This window comes from Caloenas nicobarica, chromosome 4 (assembly GCF_036013445.1).
Source record: "Caloenas nicobarica isolate bCalNic1 chromosome 4, bCalNic1.hap1, whole genome shotgun sequence".
In the NCBI taxonomy this organism is placed as follows: domain Eukaryota; kingdom Metazoa; phylum Chordata; class Aves; order Columbiformes; family Columbidae; genus Caloenas; species Caloenas nicobarica.
The window spans coordinates 77,608,793-77,627,012 of record NC_088248.1 but is presented as its reverse complement, the minus strand read 5'-3'; the positions used below and the strand labels follow the sequence as shown (position 1 = coordinate 77,627,012).

The window sequence follows — 18,220 nt, the reverse complement described above, 5'->3', positions numbered from 1 at the left end:
GGGTCTGGCTACACATCTCCTGGGTTGTGTCTGTGGGTAAAATCATAGAATAGGTTGTAAGGGACCTTGAAAGATCATCTGGTCCAACCTTTTGTGAGACAGGGAGCCTAGATAAGATGATATAGGTAGAGACATCCCTGCTTTTTGGTGCTACTTTCTCCCAGCCCCCTTTATAGAGCAGCTGCATTTGGATTTCAGCTCTATCTGAAGCAAACTGGGTTGGGCACATCACTGCGGCTGGAGGAACGTCCTCAAACATGCAGAGACCCCTTCAACTGCTGCTTCTTTCTTGCAGGTCTGGAGTTGTCTCACTGTGTAGGGACCAACTCGCTGGGCCCTGCCATGCCCTGGAGGTCGGGGGGGCCCTGCAAGATGAAGAGGGTCCGGACGGTCTTCAAACCCGAGCAGCTGGAGCGGCTGGAGCAAGAGTTCCTCAAGCAGCAGTACATGGTGGGCACAGAGCGGGTCGACCTGGCCGCAACGCTGCATCTCACGGAGACTCAGGTAAGAAATGGGGGGACGTAGATCCCAGGTCTGGGGTTGATCTGTGGTGGTTCCCCTGCAGCGGGAGGAGGACGTGACCTGTGGGGCTCCCCACTGCAAGATGCTGTTGAAGCCACGTGCCTGGAGGGATGCAAGAGGGGTTTGGATGGTGTAGGAATAAGAACATCCTTTTCATCCTTCAAACTGAAGCACAGGAGGTTCTATCTGAACATGAGAAACTTCTTTACTCTGAGGTGCCAGAGCCTGGACCAGGCTGCCCAGAGAGGTTGTGGAGTCTCCTTCTCTGGAGACATTCAAACCCGCCTGGACACGACCCTGTGTGATCTGCTCTGGTGACCCTGCGTTAGCAGGTGGATTGGACTGGATGATCTCCAGAGGTCCCTTCAACCCCAACCAGGCTGGGATTCTGTGATTCTTAATCCATGAAGTGGAACAAAAAGCATTTAGGAGCATGAACCTCCTTGCTTTAGAGTCCAGCTTGGGTTGGACTAGTGTATCTCCATTGTTAAGATCCTCCAGAGAGAGTTTATGCTTTAAGTGTCCTTCTATGACACTGGATTTATTTTTTTTTTCTGCTCTTCCCAGTATGTTTCTGCCCCTCCCACTGCAAACTGCTTATTTATTGTGGAGGAGCCGCGTGGTTTGGTGTGGTAGGATCCAAATTACAGAATCACAGAATGTTAGGGATTGGAAAGGACCTCGAAAGATCATCCAGTCCAATCCCCCTGCCAGGGCAGGAACACCTAGGTGAGGTTACACAGGAAGGCGTCCAGGCGGGTTTTGAATGTTTCCAGAGAAGGAGAATCCACAACCTCCCTGGGCAGCCTGTTCCAGTGTTCCGTCACCCTCACTGAGAAGAAGTTTCTTCTCAAATTTAAGTGGAACCTCTTGCGTTCCAGCTTGAACCCATTACCCCTTGTCTTACTGTTGGTTGTCACGGAGAAGAGCCTGGCTCCATCCTCATGACAAATTCAGCTGGAGGAAAGGGAGAGCAAAGCAAGGGCAGTTTGAGGGATTCAGGGAGGGTGTGAGCAGCACAGGGAGCAGGGGGTAGGTGGGAAAGGGGCTCCCGGAGACCTTGGGCTAAGCTGTTGGTGCCGTTTCCCTGCCAGGTGAAAGTCTGGTTCCAGAACCGCAGGATCAAATGGAGGAAGCAGAGCATGGAGCAGAAGGCGGCCAAGCTGTCCCAGTTTGGGGTGATCCAGCCGGCCAGTGCGGACTCCACGGACATCAAAGACCACGAGGAGGACACTGTGGATGTTGAGCTTTGAACAGCTGCCACTGTTGGGTTGTGGGGTTTTTTTTTTTTTTCAGCCGTGTCTGCTTGATGGAGATGCCAGGGATGCTGGCGCGTCTGTGCGGTTTTGGTCCAAGTGAGACATTGTGCTCTCGATCTGAGAGTTGGAGCTACAGGACAAACTGCAGCTGGCTGGGAAGAACACCCCAAATATTTTATTTGGTAGCTGTGTGCCATAATTCCGGGGGTTTCATCACCAGGCCGGTTGTCCTTGATGTTGCCATAGCTGTAGCAAGGTGTGTGATGTCCTGTTGGCTCTTGAAGCACCAGGACACACCAAGTTCCCAGCAGAGAGGCTGGGGTGACAATCAGACGGTGTCTCTGAAGGGCATTCAAACATGGGGTCACTTGCATTTGGTTGTATCCTCCTGTGCAAGAATCAACCCTGATTATATTTCCTGGCCAATTTGACTCCCATGTTTGATGCTTAGATCACAACAAAACAAACAAAAAAGAAAATTTGAAAGCCCTCTGCTCCCACCTGCAGGCTGTCATTACTCTTGCAATAAGACGATCAGGGTCTGATCCTGCCCCTGAACAGAAGTGCCTCCTTTTGTGCTGTGCCTTGGTGTTATTTGTGCCTTTGTTTTGGCTTCCCAAACCTGGAGGGCAGAACCCGGTGGGTCTCTGCCTTCTGGCATTGCCTTACTGCGTGGCGTGTGTATGGAATGAGGCACTCGGGCTGGCTCAGGTGCGGGGATTGAGGCTGTTAGAGGAGAAAAAAAAAAAAAAGGCAGATTTCTAACACCTCTGGTGCTTCAGGCGACCCCCTGCCCCTCGTCCAGATGTGCTGATTCTGGCCCAGACGGCAGCCGCTCTGTTCTCTCCTCATTACCCATCCAGGTGCCATGGGAAACGGCACCTGGAGCGTTCGGCGAGCACATCTGGAACCGCCCGACAGAGCTCACGCTGGTGTTTCTGGCGGGTGGGAGGATTTTTGAGGGGTCAGGACGAAGCACTCGAGGCTCCCCGGCTGTGTGTGAGCAGCTGTGTGATCTTAGGATGTCACCTCAGGCTGTCGCCTCCAGTCCTCGGTCTGCCCAGTGTACCAGGCACCGCGTCCCGTCGGCTCAGGATAAATTATTGCCTCTCTTTCTGACACAGAACACTGTATATCACTTTACTTTTATATTGTTATTTATAGAAATAACTTTTTTTGTTTTTCCTTAATAAGCGTCACTTATTTATTTGCTTTGTTTGCTAATAAAAATCGGTGTATTTTAAAAAGAGATGGGACTGGCTGGGGGAGGGAGGGTTGGGCAGGTCCGTGGTTTCTGAGCAGGCAGCGATGTCTTGGTGGCTTCTTGTCCCATAGCTGCCAGGGATGGGTTATTGATCCTTTTTGCTGTGTTTCTGAGGAAATGGAGAAAAAAAGAGAAAAATGCACCTTTTTCTCCTGCTAATAAGACCCTTGTTGTTAAAAAGCAATAGCTGCTTTCTAACAGCAGAACTCACAAAAGGGTGATTTCTTCTCTTCTCGCATGTTTTCATTCCTGACATGCCAATGCAAATATGAAAGCAGTTTTTTTTTTTTCCCCACGCTTTTGTGTTTGCTGGTAAACCTGTGCGCTCATCTCAAGCTTGAATATCTGAAGTGGAGCAAGTGCTTGTGAAGAGATCCGCTGAAAACCTCTGTCATAAAAAAACCACAGGAAAACACATTTCCAACCACTCTCTTTTAAATTTTCAATTGAAATTATCAACAAAAACCTCCAGTGTATTTTCATCCTTCCCAAAAGTTTGAGTTGTTTTTTTTTTTTTTTTTCTTCAACCATTTTGGACAACACAAATGCAGGAGAGAAAAAAAGGGTTTTTTTGAAATTGATTGGTAACCCGCATCACAAGTGAAAGTAGATAACAGAAATTGTGATCTCTGGCCTAGTTCCTGCAGAGATAGAGCTATTAATACATTTATAGAAAGAAACATAATGTCTGGAATTGATATTGTGGGCACCGGGGCTTGTTCAGAGACACAAAAGATGCTTTGAAGTGTTGCTGGTCTGGCCACAACTCAAGCTGATTCTCTATGGAGAAAACACCAAAACCTTAGAAAAACAGGACATGTAATGCAATTATTACAACAATGGCTATGTCCTGTGCCTGCCACGAGCCGACAGTGACATCTAGTGACACAAAACACCCCAAATATTAAATCTTCCTGTATTCCCAAACCCTCCTGGTTGATGAAAAGTAAGTTGGAGGCTGAACAGGCACTGTGTGAATTAGTAAATACAACTAAACACGCGTGTTTGTGGATTTTAGGCAGTTGCTGGCAGCCTAGCAGGAGGTAGCGAGGGTGCAGGGGCCAAGTTGGTGTGTTTCGAAGGTTTTTTGGGGAAAGCTGGGCCAGTTTGGGGCCGTATCTCCTCACCCTGTGAGGGGGTACCTTGCATTCCTGCCTCACAGGGATATTAAAACGAAGAAATAAACTTCACAGCAGAGTCACTTATACTTGTTAAGCGGCATTCTTTATTTTATCAGCGCTGGGGAGCTCTGGGGATCATCCTCCATAAGTGCTCCAACGACTGGATGTTCTCATGTTGCTTATATTCACATAATTATTACATATGCATTACAATTTTTGGACGTTTTCACATCTATACTAAGAAATAATTTATGATGTTAGTTATAATTGTTTAGTTTCTTACTAGGAATACATCTATTAGTTATTAGTTAAATCTAAACTAAGCACTCTGCTTCTACACAATGTTATCATTTAATCTGTCTCCCTCTCGTCATGCAGAAGGATCTAAAACTTGAAAAATATCCCGTTTTGCAGGTGGTTAGAAAGCATTTATCATGTCCATTGGTTAATGATGGGTACGTCTTTCGTAACTTAATCACAGTTATACATTAATTTAGCAGCTTATCTTCAGAACATCCCGCTTTCCCAGCTTGCAAGCCAAGGACGTCCCGCTTTGCCTCATGTCCAGTCCCTGCAGAGGTATTGTTTCTCTGTTAGGTTTCTGATACATTATGCCTGGTCTTGCTACATTATGCCTAGGGGTTTCTAAAGCATTTTTGTTCCACTTATCAGGTTTTTTTCTTGAGTGGCTGTGGATTTTGGCGATGTTTTTGGAAGGTGGCGGGGGGCTGAGGGGAGGGACAAGATGGCGGCCGGTCCTCACCCGCCGCGGGGCTGAGGGGAAGGGGATGGCGGGCGCGGGCCCCGGAGCGGGGAATCGATCGCCATCTTCGTGAGGGGGGCGGAGGAGGGAAAAAGAGGAGGAGGAGGAGGAGGAAAAAAAGAGGAGGAGGAAGAGGAAGAGGCGCTGCCCGCCCCGGGCGGGTCAGAGTTGGAAGTCGCCGCCCGAAGATGGCCGCCGCGGCGGGGAGCGTGTGCGGCGCCGCCGGGGCCGGGGCTGCGGCTGAAGCGCGGTTCATCAGCAGCGCCAAGGTGAGCCCGGCCGGCCCCTCCGCCGCGGGGGGTCCTTCCCTTCCCTCATGCTTCAAGAAAGCAAATTTTGACGGGGAAAAAGGGGTGAAAAAAAGCCCGGCAGCCTCCCGTCAGGCGGGGCGGGGAGTACCCTCAGGCGCCGGGTGGGTTTCGGCTTCGCTCCCTGACCCAGCGCTCTCCCTCGGCAGGGAAAAGGTTTATTCGCCACCAAGAACATCCGCAAAGGGGAAACTGTGTTCGTGGAGAGGCCGGTGGTCTCGTCGCAGTTCCTCTGGAACGCCCTGTATAACTACCGAGGTGAGGGGCGGGTGGTGGCGGCGTGTCCCTGTCACCTGCCCCGGGGAGGGGACCCGGGGGAGCCGCCCGGGCTGTGGGGAGCGGGGCTGGGTTTGGGGCTGGGTTTGGGTTTGGGGCTGGGTTTGGGTTTGGGGCTGGGTTTGGGTTTGGGTTTGGCTTGACACCCCATGCTGCCGTCGCTGCCTCTGCGCTGAGTGGACGGGTGGCAAGCGACAAACGCTGAGGTCCTGCGAGGGGTGGTGACTGGTGTCAACCCTGGTGAAAAGCAGCATGTGCCACCATCTCTTGGAACCCCAGTTTTTTAGTGGCCTGGGTCTTATCCCCATCTCACCGCAGCAGGGTACAGCCTGCAGAGGTGCCAGTGCTCTCTGGAGGCATCAGAACAAAAAACAAGGGTTTTGAGAGCAGGATTTTCAACTTTTTTGTCCGGCCTAGACCATGCTGTCTGCTGAGCTCCATCACAGGTCAGTGACATGGGGACACTTGGCATCGTGTGTCCCTTAAGCATGTCCCAGCGCTACAGGGCAGCAGATGAGGGCTGGGGGGTTAAACTGCAGCAGAAATGATCACAGAATCACAGAATAGTTTGGGCTGGAAGGGACCTTCAGAGCTCATCCAGTTGTTTTGCCAGGGGAGGTTTAGATTGGATATTAGGAAAAAAATCTTCACAGAAAGTGCTGTCGGGCATTGGAACAGGCTGCCCAGAGCAGTGGTGGAGTCACCATCCCTGGAGGGGTTTAAAAGGCGTTTGGATGAGGTTCTTAGGGCCATGGTTTAGTGCCAGAGTTAGGTTATGGCTGGACTGGTGATCCTGAGGGTCTCTTCCAACTGAAATGATTCTATGATTCTATGATTCTATCTTCACTCAGCTCAGGTTGCTCAGAGCCCCGTCCAGCCTGGCCTGGGATGTCTCCAGGGATGGTTCATCCACCACCTCTCTGGCCAACCTGGGCCAGGCTCTCACCACCCTCAGGGCCAACAATTTCTTCCTCATGTCCAGCCTGAACGATCTTTCCAATAGAGAGAGCCATAAGGGACTGGTGCCTCCAGCTCAGAGATTGTGTTGGTACCAGTCAGGCTGTCTTGCCCTGGTACCTTTGCTTTTCTCACTGTGTCGTCTGTCCGTCTCATCTCCCCGCAGCCTGTGATCATTGCCTGCGGGCTTTGGAGACGGCGGAGGAAAATGCCCAGCGGCTGCTGGGGAAGAGCTCGCTGGTGCTTCCTCACCCCGAGCAGTGCGGCATCCGCAATGACCTTCACCAGCAGTGTCCCCGCTGCCAGGTATGGGGCTACGGGGAGGGACCATGCTCTTGTTGAAGTCACCAGTTCCTTGACAGCATCTAGCCCAGTGCTGCCCTGAGATGCGTCTGACTTTCCTTTCTGCATCGCGATGGCTAAAGAGCTGAGGCTGAGGTGGTCAGGGAGGGGATGCAGCTGGGCCTAGGACCCTCTTTTCACAGAATCACAGAATGTCAGGGGTTGGAAGGGACCTCAAAAGATCATCTAGTCCAGTTCCCCTTCTGGAGCAGGAACACCCAGATGAGGTTACACAGGAAGGTGTCCAGGCAGGTTTTGAATGTCTCCAGGCGAGGAGACTCCACAACCTCTCTGGGCAGCCTGGTCCAGGCTCTGGCACCCTCACCGTGAAGAAGTTTCTTCTCATCTTTAAGTGGAACATCCTGTGTTCCAGTTTGTACCCATTGCCCCTTGTCCTGTCACTGGTTGTCACCGAGAAGAGCCTGGCTCCATCCTCCTGACACTCACCTTTTGCATATTGATAACCATGAATTTGGTCACCCCTCAGTCTCCTCCAAACTCAAGAGCCCCAGCTCCCTCAGCCTTTCCTCACACGGGAGATGCTCCACTCCCTTCAGCATCTTCGTGGCTGCGCTGGACTCTCTCCAGCAGTTCCCTGTCCTTCTGGAACTGAGGGGCCCAGAACTGGACACAATATTCCAGATGCGGTCTCACTTTTCCCGCTGCCGTAGCCAACGCCAGGCACTGTGCCCCTCGCTCTAGGTGATGTACTGCAGCGCCGAGTGCAGGCAGGCCGCCTGGGAGCAGTACCACCACGTCCTCTGCCTTGGCCCATCCCGTGACGACCCCACGCACCCCCTCAACAAGCTGCAGGAGGCATGGAGGTAGGGAACCGACTGGCCCATTGCTCCACGGGCAGAGGAGGTGCCTTTCCTGGGCTGGGTGACACTGCCTGAGCACCATCCTTGCTTTGCATCCCTGCACAGGGTGGCTGGAGGGTGGTAGTGGCCCTGGGACACAGCCTGGCTGGTTGGGCAGCAGGTGAATTTGAGTTGGCAGCGTGAGGGTTTGGACACGCGGCTCAGCAGTTCTTATTTTTCTCCCAGTAAAGAGCTACAAAGCACTGAGCTGCGCGTCCCTCACTCCTGGAGTTCTATAGTTCTCCTGCAGATCCCCAGCCCCCGGGAGATCCTCCTTGTGTCACCCCTGCGCATACATGAGTTGCTGTCCCTGCTTGAAGATGACAAAATGGGCACAGAGGGGAGAAGTGACATCGCTCACCCAAAGCTCATCACAGACTCCAGCTCTTGTTGCAGTCCTGGGCTTTGTGTGGGACCCATGCTCCAGTTTAAGGGGATGGTGGGGGATTACTTATATGCTCAGTGCAGGCTCCTCCTTGTGCGGAGCGGTGCTGGATCCCCATGCAGCGATGCTGCACCGGCTGCTTTGGTTTGATAGATGAGCGAAGCCTTGACCACATGGATGGCAGCTGCTTCTGACTCCCTCCAGCTTCTTATTTCCGTAGCAGTGCTGATCTGCTCATCCCTTTTCGTCATTCTTCTCCCCCAGAAACATGCATTATCCACCAGAGACTTCCAGCATCATGTTGATGGCCCGAATGGTTGCCACCGTCAAACAGGTACGTCTGCAGTTTGGAACTGCAGGTTTTCTCATCCTGGTGGGGCTTTTATTCCCAAGGATTGATCTCCGATGACTGGTCAGGTCCTGCTTGGAGAGATTTCAACATCTAGTGGTTGCTGGTCATGGAGACAGCAGGCAGTAAAGGAGGTTCCTCTGTCCTGAGCCAAGCAGGTCTTTTTTTCTCCACCAAAACAGTCAGAACGGAACCTTTCCTTTGGCTCTGTTTCTTTGGCTTTGCTTACTCAGTGTTTATTTTGACAATAAACTACCACATAACTGTTTCTGGTGGTTCTTGATGGCAGGCTGGATACCTCTGAGCTCAGCGGGGCTTGTCCTTTCCTCCCTCTCTCCTGGCTGGGCAGTAGAGCGGTGTTGGTGCAATTCTTTCCCTTGTTCTCTTTTTTTTCCAGGCTAAAGACAAGGAGTGGTGGATCAAGACCTTCTCCCAGTTCTGCAGTAAGACAGCAAACGAAGAAGAGGAGATTGTACACAAGCTGCTGGGGGACAAATTTAAGGTAAGAGTTTGGCAGCGCTTGAGGTGTTGAATCCCAAGCCTGTCCTGTCCCCGCATGTGTCTGCGAGCCTGTGGGTGCAGAGGCCCCATTCCAGCTGGGATGGGAGACGCTGGAAGTCCCAGGCTCAAAGTGGGGGCACAAAGCCCCCCATGAGGGGCTGGCTGACCTGACAGAGAGAAAACGGGTTGTTCAGAGAACTTTGCAATTGGTAGAGTCTTAGAATCGTTGTGGTTGGAGGAGACCCTCAGGATCATTGAGTCCAACCATAACCCAACTCTGGCACTAACCCATGGCCCTGAGAACCTCGTCTAAACGCCTTTTAAGTCCCTCCAGGGATGGTGACTCCACCACAGCCCTGGGCAGCCTGTTCCACTGCTTTACAACCCTCTCCATGAAGAATTTTTTCTTAATATCCGATCTGAACCTTCCCTGATGCAACTTGAGGCCGTTTCCTCTTGTCCTATCACTTGTGGTGCTTCAGTGGGACACGCCGCTCATTCCTGTGCTGCAGATGCTTCTGCTTTGGGGTGGGACAGAGTGATATTTAGTTGCTGAGTAGGTGGCTTTTGCTGCTAAAACGAGTGGCTTTCAGTGCTCTGAGGGCAGCAACCTCTAGCCTTGCAGGGAAGGACGAGCAGCCTGACTCCTGAGCTTTCTAGCGCATGTTTCTAGCCTGGGTCTGACTCCCAGCGCCATCTCCCCACCCTCACGCTGTTGCCGTGTCCTGCCAGGGCCAGCTGGAGCTGCTGCGGTTGCTCTTCACTGAAGCCCTTTACGACGAACATCTCAGCAGGGTGAGTTGAACCACCTCCCAACGAGCCTGGGAGCGTGGTGGGACCCTCTGGTCGTGTCTGCCCCGAAGGCCAAGGCTTCCCCTGGGACTCTGCCCCTTCCTTGCTTCCCCAAAAGCTCCTGTGGGATCTGAGGTGCTTGCAGAGTGGGGTGCTGGCACATGCTGGCCTGGGCTTAGCTGCTTTCTCATCTCCCTTGTGCAGTGGTTCACTCCAGAAGGCTTTCGATCCCTCTTTGCCCTCGTTGGGACCAATGGCCAAGGCATAGGAACAAGGTAATGGGGCTTTCAGGGTGCTCCTTGCAACAGCAGCAGAGAATTGGTGTGGAGGGGATGTACAGTCTGGAAATCCACGCTGGCCTGGGGAATGGCTGAGTTCAGACCTAAGGCAAGGGAATGGAGAGACAGATTTAAAAGCACTCCATTGTGGCTTCGTCCAACCCTTTCGCATCCCTCTGCCAGCCCTTGGCCACTCAGAGCCACTAAATTTTAACCCTTAGATCCCCCTGGCGAGGTCGCACTGTGTGCTGCCAGCACTGTGGGGCTGTAACTGTGTCCCTCTGCTTCCCGACAGCTCCCTGAGCCAGTGGGTTCATGCTTGCGACGCGCTGGACCTCCCCATGCTGCAGCGAGAGGAGCTGGATGCCTTCATTGACCAGCTCTACAAGGACATCGAGAAGGGTGAGCCCACATGCTGTTCGCAGGACCTGGTGAAGTTTCTACTGCTGGAGATTCCTCCCAGTGTTCAGGAGCTGGGCGAGGTTCCCACTGGGGACGGGGACGTCCCATTCGTCCTGGTCCACACGAGCCATCTCTGTTATCTTTGGCTCACTACATGGATAGGCCAAGTCCAAGTTTGTGAGCAGCACAACTTGGGGTGGCTGGAGGGCTGATCCTGTGCAGAAAAGTCCCATTTACACTCAGCATTCAGAAACCTTTTTATCACTTACTTGCCTGATGCAGGGACAGGCCAGGGAGCGCGCGCTCAAACTGGGGGTGTAAATCACAGAATGGTTTGAGTTGGAAGGGACCTTAAAGCTCATCTAGTCCAATCTCCCTGCCATGAGCAGGGATGTTTTCCACTAGACCAGGTTGCTCAAAGCCCCATCCAGCCTGGTCTTAATCTTCATGTCCCTCATCCCCTTGCAGTGGGGAGGGAAGGGGGCTCTGGAAATCACCCTCCAGCACCCGGCCCCCAAAGTGGCACTGGCTGGGTGCGTTCAGCATTGACAGACGTCCCTTCAGAGTGCCCAAAAAGCATGAGCTGTGTGTGTGGAAGAGCCGGAACGGCCCATGCAAAGTGTTAACCACTTCTCTGTGCTGCAGAGTCAGGAGAGTTCCTCAACTGCGAGGGATCGGGTCTCTACGTGCTCCAGAGCTGCTGTAAGTAACACGAGGACTTGGGAGGGAAATGAGTAGTGGGGAGCGGGGTGTCCTGGGCTAGATTGGCTCATCTCGTCCTAAAAGCTTCTGGAGAAATGGGTTTGTGCTTCCCATCGATGGGATGGGTACTGGCCTGGGGCCTGGCTGCTCTCTTGGCATCTCCTGGCATCTCATTTAGCTGTGAAACCATAGAATCACAGAACAGTTTGGGTTGGAAGGACCTTCCCGGCTCCCCCAGTGCCACCCCTGCCATGAGCAGGGACATCTGCACCAGCTCAGGTTGCTCAGAGCCCTGTCCAGCCTGGCCTGGGATGTCTCACCTGGAGCTGTTGTCTTTCACTCCTAAATGTTAATGGCAGAGCGGGGATGAGCAGGGCCTGGGGACTGGCTGCTGGGAGAGCTGCAAAGCGGGGAACAAGTGCTGCCCTGCACATCCTTCCCCTGGCACTGGAGGCAGAAGCGGTGCTGTGAATCCCTGAGGTTGATCCTAAGATTGATCCACTCGCTCTGAGCAATTTTTGTGGCTCTAAGGGACAGCCCTGACGCTGCACACTGCTCTGCTGGATCCCAGAGGCCCCAGTCTGAATGGAGAGTGTCGTGCTGGTGTCCCTGAGGCAGATGGGGTGGCCACAGCATCGTGCTACCTTATCCTTAGCTAGGCTATAACCCTCTCAGTTGGAGGCACTGGTTCCAGGGTGCCTGAGCCGCACAGACGGGCAGGCAGGAGCCTTGTGGGGTCTCCAGCCCTTCCTCTGGAGACACCCTCACTGCCATGTCCCATCTTCCCCATAGGTAACCACAGCTGCATCCCCAACGCCGAGACGTCTTTCCCCGAAAACAACTTCCTCCTGCATCTGACAGCTCTGGAGGACATCGAGGCAGGAGAGGTGAGACAGCAGGGCTTGGGCGACCGTGGGGTGGCATCACACCTTGGCAGGAGGTCGCTGTGTCCCCTACGTCCCCCGCAGACCCCAGTCCTGTACCTCTTGGCGTTGTCCTGGCAGAGGAATTCACGCCTTGTCCCGTGTTGGGGCTGCCAGACCCCACATTTCTGCCTGACCCTGGTACAAATCCTGCTGCTTTGGGTTTGTGGGAAGTGGTTCTCAGCCCAACCTGTTTCTCTTTGCTCGCAGGAAATCTGCATCAGTTATTTAGACTGTTGTCAGAGGGAGCGGAGCAGACACAGCCGCAACAAGATACTCAGGTAGGGGCTGTTTGGAGGAACCCGGCGGGGACACACGGCACCCCTTTGCACCTCCAGCCAGTCAGCATGGGCTGTGTCCCCACCTTGGGGACCTGTGTGTGCCCCGGTGTGTGGCTGTGCTTGTGGCAGGGTGTGTAGGCAGCACATGGCTCTTCTGGGTTTTGTCCACGTGTCATCAGAGTGTGGAGACTTGTCTGTGAGGCTGGAGCTCCCTGCTGTCCCCTGTCGGCGGTTGTAGCCCCCAGGACCGAGGATTTGGGCCCCCCCTTTCTTGCACCGCTCTGCGGTTGGCTCCTGCAAACCCTTGCTGTCCTCACTGACCAACCTCTTGTTTCTCCACCCTTCAAGGGTTGGGGTTCTTGCTGATGGTCACCATGTCCTGTCACCCCTGCAGCGCTCAGAAATCCCCCTCCCCACCCAGACTTCCTTCACCCCACCTGAGCCCAGCATGATTGAACCCAGGTTTAACATCTTTAGCCCCTTCCTGGCTGCTCTGTCCCCGACCCCCTGCCCAGCAGCAGTATTGGGGTTGTCCCTGTTTGAACGCTGTCACTCTTTCTCCTTCTTTCCCTTCTTCCAGGGAGAACTACTTGTTCACCTGCTCGTGCCCCAAGTGCCTGGCGCAAGCCGATGATGCCGACGTGACGTCAGACGAGGAGGAGGAGGGCGAAGGGGAGACAGACGATGCCGAGCTGGAGGATGAGATGACCGACGTTTGATCCCGACCCCCCGGGCGAGAGGAAAAGGGAAGAGATGGGGGAGCTTCCTCCGAGTGGCAGCAGCTTTAATACTAGAAACAGGGTTGTGTTGTGGGGTTGGGTGGGAGGCCACGGAGCTCGGGGGAGCAGGAGGCAGGCCCTGCTCCCGCCCGGCTGTGTTGCGTGTGTGTGTGTGCGTGTCAGGCCGTCCCCGTCCTCCCTGCGAGGACAGGCTGTGAGCTAGTGGCCCCCCCTGCCACATCCCAGTCCCCAGAGGGGCCGGCTGGTGCTCGCAGGGGAGGCTGGAGGAGAGCAGGGTCCTGCCAGCCCCTGGGCCATCACCGCGGTCACCTCATGGCCACCTCCGAGGCTGCTCCACTGTGTCCGTGCCGGCCGTGGGTGCGGAGGAGCGTGTCCTCTCCAGCCCCGCAGGGACGAGGGGAACGCGTGTGTGTGTTTGTGCACGAGGATACTATTTAATGTCTATGTAAGCACTATCTACACACCGAGGCGCTGGGGTCTGTACATATATTCCATTCCATGCCTTGGCTTGGCGAGCAGCGAGGGACAAAATGATTTCGCGAGTGGGACAGAGACACTTTAGAGGGTGGATGTCGAGCGGAGTCGACGCTGGCAGGTTCCTCCCGTCCTGCCAGGTCCCGCGCAGCCATCGCCAGGCTGTTGCCAGCCCAGAGCCGACACGGGTCACGGCGTCACCGTCCAAAACCCAAAAGACGTTTTGAGTTTTGCAAAGCGTGAGTTGTCCCGCCGAACCACTTTGGGAGGAGGATGCGCCCGAGCGGGAGCTGCCGTGCCCAGGAACACAGCGTGGTGCTGGGAGCTTCCCTGCACCAAGCTGTCACCGGCAGCTGAGCGTTGTCATCCCTCCCATGAGGTCACAACACTGTCTCTGCTGTCTGCGTCCAGACCACATGGCTGGAGGGAGAACATGGCTCTAAGTGACAGGTTGGGGATGCACCCGGCGTATTTTCCTGCCCTTCTGGATTTTGGGGAGCTGTTTTCCTGCTGTCGCTTTCAGTGGCAACTGGATTATGGGACCGAGCGCGATGCTGTAGATGGGCAGCTGTGACAACACCATCACTGCCACCCCGCTGCTTGTCCCCAGCCATCCTGGGGCTGTGTTACCTTCAGTGTTCATAATAAACTGAGACCGGTGAGACACAGGACAGAGTCATTTGTACTGGTGAAGTGGAGGGAGGTGAATGCAGAAACGAGGGCTGTGATCCAGGGGCTTGTCCCAGTGGGGATGGGGGTCTGGGTGCTGGCTGTGTAACCAGCCTGCCCTTGGGGACAGGTGACAGAGGCAATGCTGTCCCCTGGGGCTGTTTCTGTCCTGGTGCCTGCCCTGGCTGCAGGCGGCACCTGGGGAAGTTTACTAGGAAAAACGGGATGAAATTTGTCAATTCATTCTCTGGCTGATGGGCAAAAAAAAAAAGAGAAACTCCCTCTAAAATTTGTTCAGACTTCATTAGCTCAGACAAAAATATACAGCCATTGTGCCAGCCCTGCTAGTAGAGACCAAGCCTGCATCTCACTCCCATCCCTGCTGGACCGCACCCATGCAACCGTGCACCTAAATCAGCAGCACAAATTCCTGGTGGCATCTTACACATCATTTAAAATGTTTCTCGAGGAGGTGCTGCCCTGTCCTGGGCCATCACCTCCCTCCCACAAAGTCACTACAGAGAGTTCTCGGTGCCCGGCTCCGCATTCCCGGCAGCAGCAGAAAGATCTCGGTGCTCAATCCCGTGAGATCTCTGGACTCTTTCCTCAAACTTTGTCCCTGGGGTGAGCTCTTGGGATCTGCCAAGAAGTCCTTGATCCACCGTGGCAGCTTCCCGCTGCTACCAGAAGGTCCAGGGGGGCTGCATCGTTTCATACGTGGGGATGCTGGTGACGTTGACGGGAATGGAGATGACGGCCCAGGGGAGCCCGTGCTGCTCCAGGGAGCGTCTGATCATGTACCTGGAAGGATAAAGAGGTGACAGGCAGGGCTGAGCCATGAGACTGGAGCCCAGACAGCATAAACCACAAACCAGCTCAAAGAGAAACTCTGCAGGTTAATTATGGCTGAACCTGCTACAACTCTGGCTCACAAAGCCCAGACTGGACATGCTGACCACTGGAACCTCCCTGTGTTGTGGGGATAAGACTGTTGCTTGGCCCTTCCCATGAGATCATGGAATCATAGAATCATTCTGGTTGGAAAAGACCCTCAAGATCACCAAGTCCAACCATTAACCCACCGCTGGCACTATCGAATGTCCCTGAGAACCTCAACTCTGCCTCTGTTCAACCCCTCCAGGGATGGTGACTCCAGCACTGCCCTGGGCAGCCTGTTCCAATGCCCCACAGCCCTTTGGGGAAGAAATTGTTCCCCAGATCCAACCTCAACCTCCCCTGGCGCAACTCGAGGCCGTTTCCTCTGGTCCTGGCGCTTGTTCCTGGGGAGCAGAGCCCGACCCCCCCTGGCTCCAAGCTCCTTTCAGGCAGGTCAGAGATCAGAAGGTCTCCCCTCAGCTCCTGTTCTCCAGCTGAACCCCCAGCTCCCTCAGCCGCTCCCATCACACTTGTGCTCCAGCCCCTTCCTCAGCTCCGTTCCCTTCTCTCAACTCGCTCCAGCACCTCAAGGCCTTTCATGGCATGAGAGGCCCCCAAAACCCAATTCCACACTTGGGGAGACCTGACGTCTCCTGGCCAGGACACCCACCCGTCCCTGCCCAGCAGGAAGAGCGCGGGGATGTCGGCCGTTCGCCGGGTGCTGTCCTGGATCATCTCGATGTAGAAGCTGTCGTTATCGTAGGCGTTATCCGCGATGATCACCGCCCGTCCGCCGTGCTCCTGGATCACACGCGTTTTCGACAGGAACGAGCAGCCCCTGGGGACGACAGTGACAAATCTTCGGTGGCCGCCAGCGGATTTTTGGCAGGTAGAAAACCTGCAACCTGGAGCTGCGCAAACCAGGGAGCCCCGTGCCTCCCCCAAACCCTGCTCCTCTTTTGAATCTGTTTTAGTCACAGGCTGCCCACGTTCTGCCATTTTCTCCTAAGAAAAAATAAAATAAAAAAAAATAAAACAAGGCTTTTTCCACTGTAGCGCAGGCTGTTTCCTAAGAGACACAATGTGAAACTCTCCGGGGCAAGACCATCTCGATGTTTTCCTTCATGACAAGAAGCTGGAGGTGTTGGCAAAATGCGGCCACAGCACTGTCACCCTGCCCGAGTGTCCCCCCCAAACAGCTCCCGTGCCCCCCGACGTACCCCCTCTCCACCAAAGCGATCTGGTCCTGGATGAACACGCCATTATTCAGCTCTCCGCAGGCTTCGGGGGGATCCGCCGGGACCAGGTAGATCTGCTCGTACCTCGTGTTCTCAGAGAAGGAGACGGGTGAGTGAGGGGGGTTATTAGGGACACTGCTCCCTGTCCCCAGCCCTGCTCATCCCTGGGCAGGGTATGTTTTTGGGGAGATTTAGGGCTCCCACGTGCTGGCTGATCCTTTCCAGCCCCTGCTCAACACCTTGTCTACATCTTGCTGTCACCATGGGGAAGGGAAACTGAGGCACAGCACCATCTCAGCCCTTGGAGGAGGAAAGAGTGGGGTATGTGCTCCCTGAACACATGTGGGGCCAAATTCCCCCTCCCAAAACTCGCTGAGGCCAAAGGCAGTGACCAGCATGTGCCTCCTTCCTAAATTAATTGCTCACGGATGAGCAATTAACTAAACTTTTATTAAAAGATTCAAATCACCAGGCTCCGCATGGAGAGAAATATTAGGATGGAGGGACCCAAGGCAAATTAAATTCTTAATACTTACAAACACGCCCCCAAAATCCTTGGCCAGAGTGGCAGTGAAGATGTAGCGGATGTCCCCGGGGCTCAGCACTTGGAAATACAAATATTCATGGATGCGCAGACCTGGGTGTGCACAGAGAGGGGTGAGAGGTAGAGAAAATAAAAGGGGAAATGCAACAGGGCCAGGGTGCAGCAAGGGGAATGCACCCGGATTGGGGTGCAGGAGGGGAAATGCCCCTGGATTGGGGTGCTGGGTGGGGATTTGTAATGGGGCTGGGGTGCATAGAGGGGAAATGCACCCGGACCGTGGTGAACCGAGGGAAAATGTAACAGGGCCAGGGTGCAGCAAGGGGAAATGCAGCTGGATCATGATGCGTGGAGGCAAAATACACCCGGATTGGGGTGCAGGAGGGGAAATGCACCCAGAATGAGAAGCTGGATGGAGAAACGCAACTAGGGCAGGATGCATCGAGGGGAAATGAACCTGGACTGGGATGCACCGAGGGGAAATGCACCCAGACTGGGGTGCAGGAAGGGAAATGCACCTGGATTGGGGTGCAGGAAGGGGAACTGTAATGGGGCTGGGGTGCATAGAGGGGAAATGCACCCGGAACGTGGCGCACCGAGGGGAAATGTAACGGGGCCAGGGTGCAGCGAGGGGACATGCAGCTGGATCGCGGTGCACGGGAGTAAAATGCACCCGGATCGGGGTGCAGGAGGGGAAATGCACCCAGAATGAGAAGCTGGATGGGGAAATGCAATTAGGGCGGGATGCACCGAGGGGAAATGAACCTGGATGGGCATGCACCAAGGGGAAATGCACCCAGAGTGGGGTGCAGCAAGGGAAATGCAATGGCGCTGGGGTGCATGGAGGGCAGACGCACCCAGATTGGGGTGCAGGAGGGGAAATGCACCCGGATTGCGGTACACGGAGGCAAAATGCAATGGGGCCAGGGTGCAGCGACGGGGAACGCAGCTAGACCGCGGTGCGTGGAGGCAAAATGCAGCCGGGGCGGGGTGCGGGAGGGGAAATGCAGCCGGGGCGGGGTGCGGGAGGGGAAATGCAGCCGGGGCGGGGTGCGGGAGGGGAAGGCGCTGGACTCACCGCGGGCCGGGCAGCAGCACAGGCACAGGCAGAGCCACAGCGACCCGCGGAGCATGGCTGCGCCCGCCGCCAGCCGCCCCGCCCCCGCGCCCACGCTCCGCGCCCATTGGCCGCGCCTCCGCCCCGCGCCTTGCCATTGGCCAGCGCCTGAGCCCCGCGCCTTGCTATTGGTCAGCGCAGCAATCAATCTCCTGAGAGACGGGCGCGGGGGCCTGCGCGGCTCCCGGGCCGCGGCTGCGCGCTCGGTCGCTGTCAGCTCGGTGTCCGCTCGCTGGGCGGCGGGGCCTGGGTGTTCCTTCACCGGCCCTGCCAAATAAAG

General features: G+C 54.9%; 3 protein-coding genes across 3 annotated transcripts; 2 read left to right on the top strand and 1 right to left on the bottom strand.

The window, feature by feature from the left end:
- The first annotated feature begins 372 nt into the window (after nt 1-372).
- On the top strand, nt 373-1,775 carry LOC135988696 (homeobox protein not2-like). The gene is made up of 2 exons (XM_065634842.1): nt 373-504; nt 1,617-1,775. Exons 1-2 carry the CDS (start codon nt 373-375, stop codon nt 1,773-1,775), a joined length of 291 nt encoding a protein of 96 aa, XP_065490914.1.
- A 3,202-nt stretch (nt 1,776-4,977) lies between these two features.
- On the top strand, nt 4,978-14,167 carry SMYD5 (SMYD family member 5). The gene is made up of 13 exons (XM_065633876.1): nt 4,978-5,198; nt 5,387-5,495; nt 6,637-6,776; nt 7,515-7,636; nt 8,322-8,391; nt 8,804-8,908; nt 9,640-9,702; nt 9,904-9,974; nt 10,273-10,379; nt 11,025-11,081; nt 11,874-11,968; nt 12,215-12,285; nt 12,866-14,167. Exons 1-13 carry the CDS (start codon nt 5,118-5,120, stop codon nt 13,002-13,004), a joined length of 1,230 nt encoding a protein of 409 aa, XP_065489948.1. The 5' UTR covers nt 4,978-5,117; the 3' UTR covers nt 13,005-14,167.
- Nucleotides 14,168-14,452: 285 nt separating this feature from the next.
- Nucleotides 14,453-17,971, bottom strand: PRADC1 (protease associated domain containing 1). The gene is made up of 5 exons (XM_065634300.1): nt 17,902-17,971; nt 16,819-16,919; nt 16,265-16,374; nt 15,715-15,882; nt 14,453-14,969 (listed from the first exon to the last, which is right to left on the bottom strand). The coding sequence occupies exons 1-5, from the start codon at nt 17,954-17,956 to the stop codon at nt 14,849-14,851; spliced, it is 555 nt and encodes a 184-aa protein (XP_065490372.1). The 5' UTR covers nt 17,957-17,971; the 3' UTR covers nt 14,453-14,848.
- Nucleotides 17,972-18,220: the final 249 nt, after the last annotated feature.

Excerpts from the sequence above, each read along its gene's own strand:
- SMYD5 (XM_065633876.1), top strand. The coding sequence starts at position 5,118 with ATGGCCGCCGCGGCGGGGAGCGTGTGCGGCGCCGCCGGGGCCGGGGCT. Across the intron at positions 11,082-11,873 it reads CTACGTGCTCCAGAGCTGCT|GTAACCACAGCTGCATCCCC; the intron begins GTAAGTAACACG and ends TCTTCCCCATAG. Across the intron at positions 11,969-12,214 it reads AGGACATCGAGGCAGGAGAG|GAAATCTGCATCAGTTATTT; the intron begins GTGAGACAGCAG and ends CTTTGCTCGCAG.
- PRADC1 (XM_065634300.1), bottom strand. The coding sequence starts at position 17,956 with ATGCTCCGCGGGTCGCTGTGGCTCTGCCTGTGCCTGTGCTGCTGCCCG. Across the intron at positions 16,920-17,901 it reads GTGCTGCTGCCCGGCCCGCG|GTCTGCGCATCCATGAATAT; the intron begins GTGAGTCCAGCG and ends GTGCACACCCAG. Across the intron at positions 16,375-16,818 it reads AGGATTTTGGGGGCGTGTTT|AACACGAGGTACGAGCAGAT; the intron begins GTAAGTATTAAG and ends TCCTTCTCTGAG.
- LOC135988696 (XM_065634842.1), top strand. The coding sequence starts at position 373 with ATGAAGAGGGTCCGGACGGTCTTCAAACCCGAGCAGCTGGAGCGGCTG. Across the intron at positions 505-1,616 it reads TGCATCTCACGGAGACTCAG|GTGAAAGTCTGGTTCCAGAA; the intron begins GTAAGAAATGGG and ends TTTCCCTGCCAG.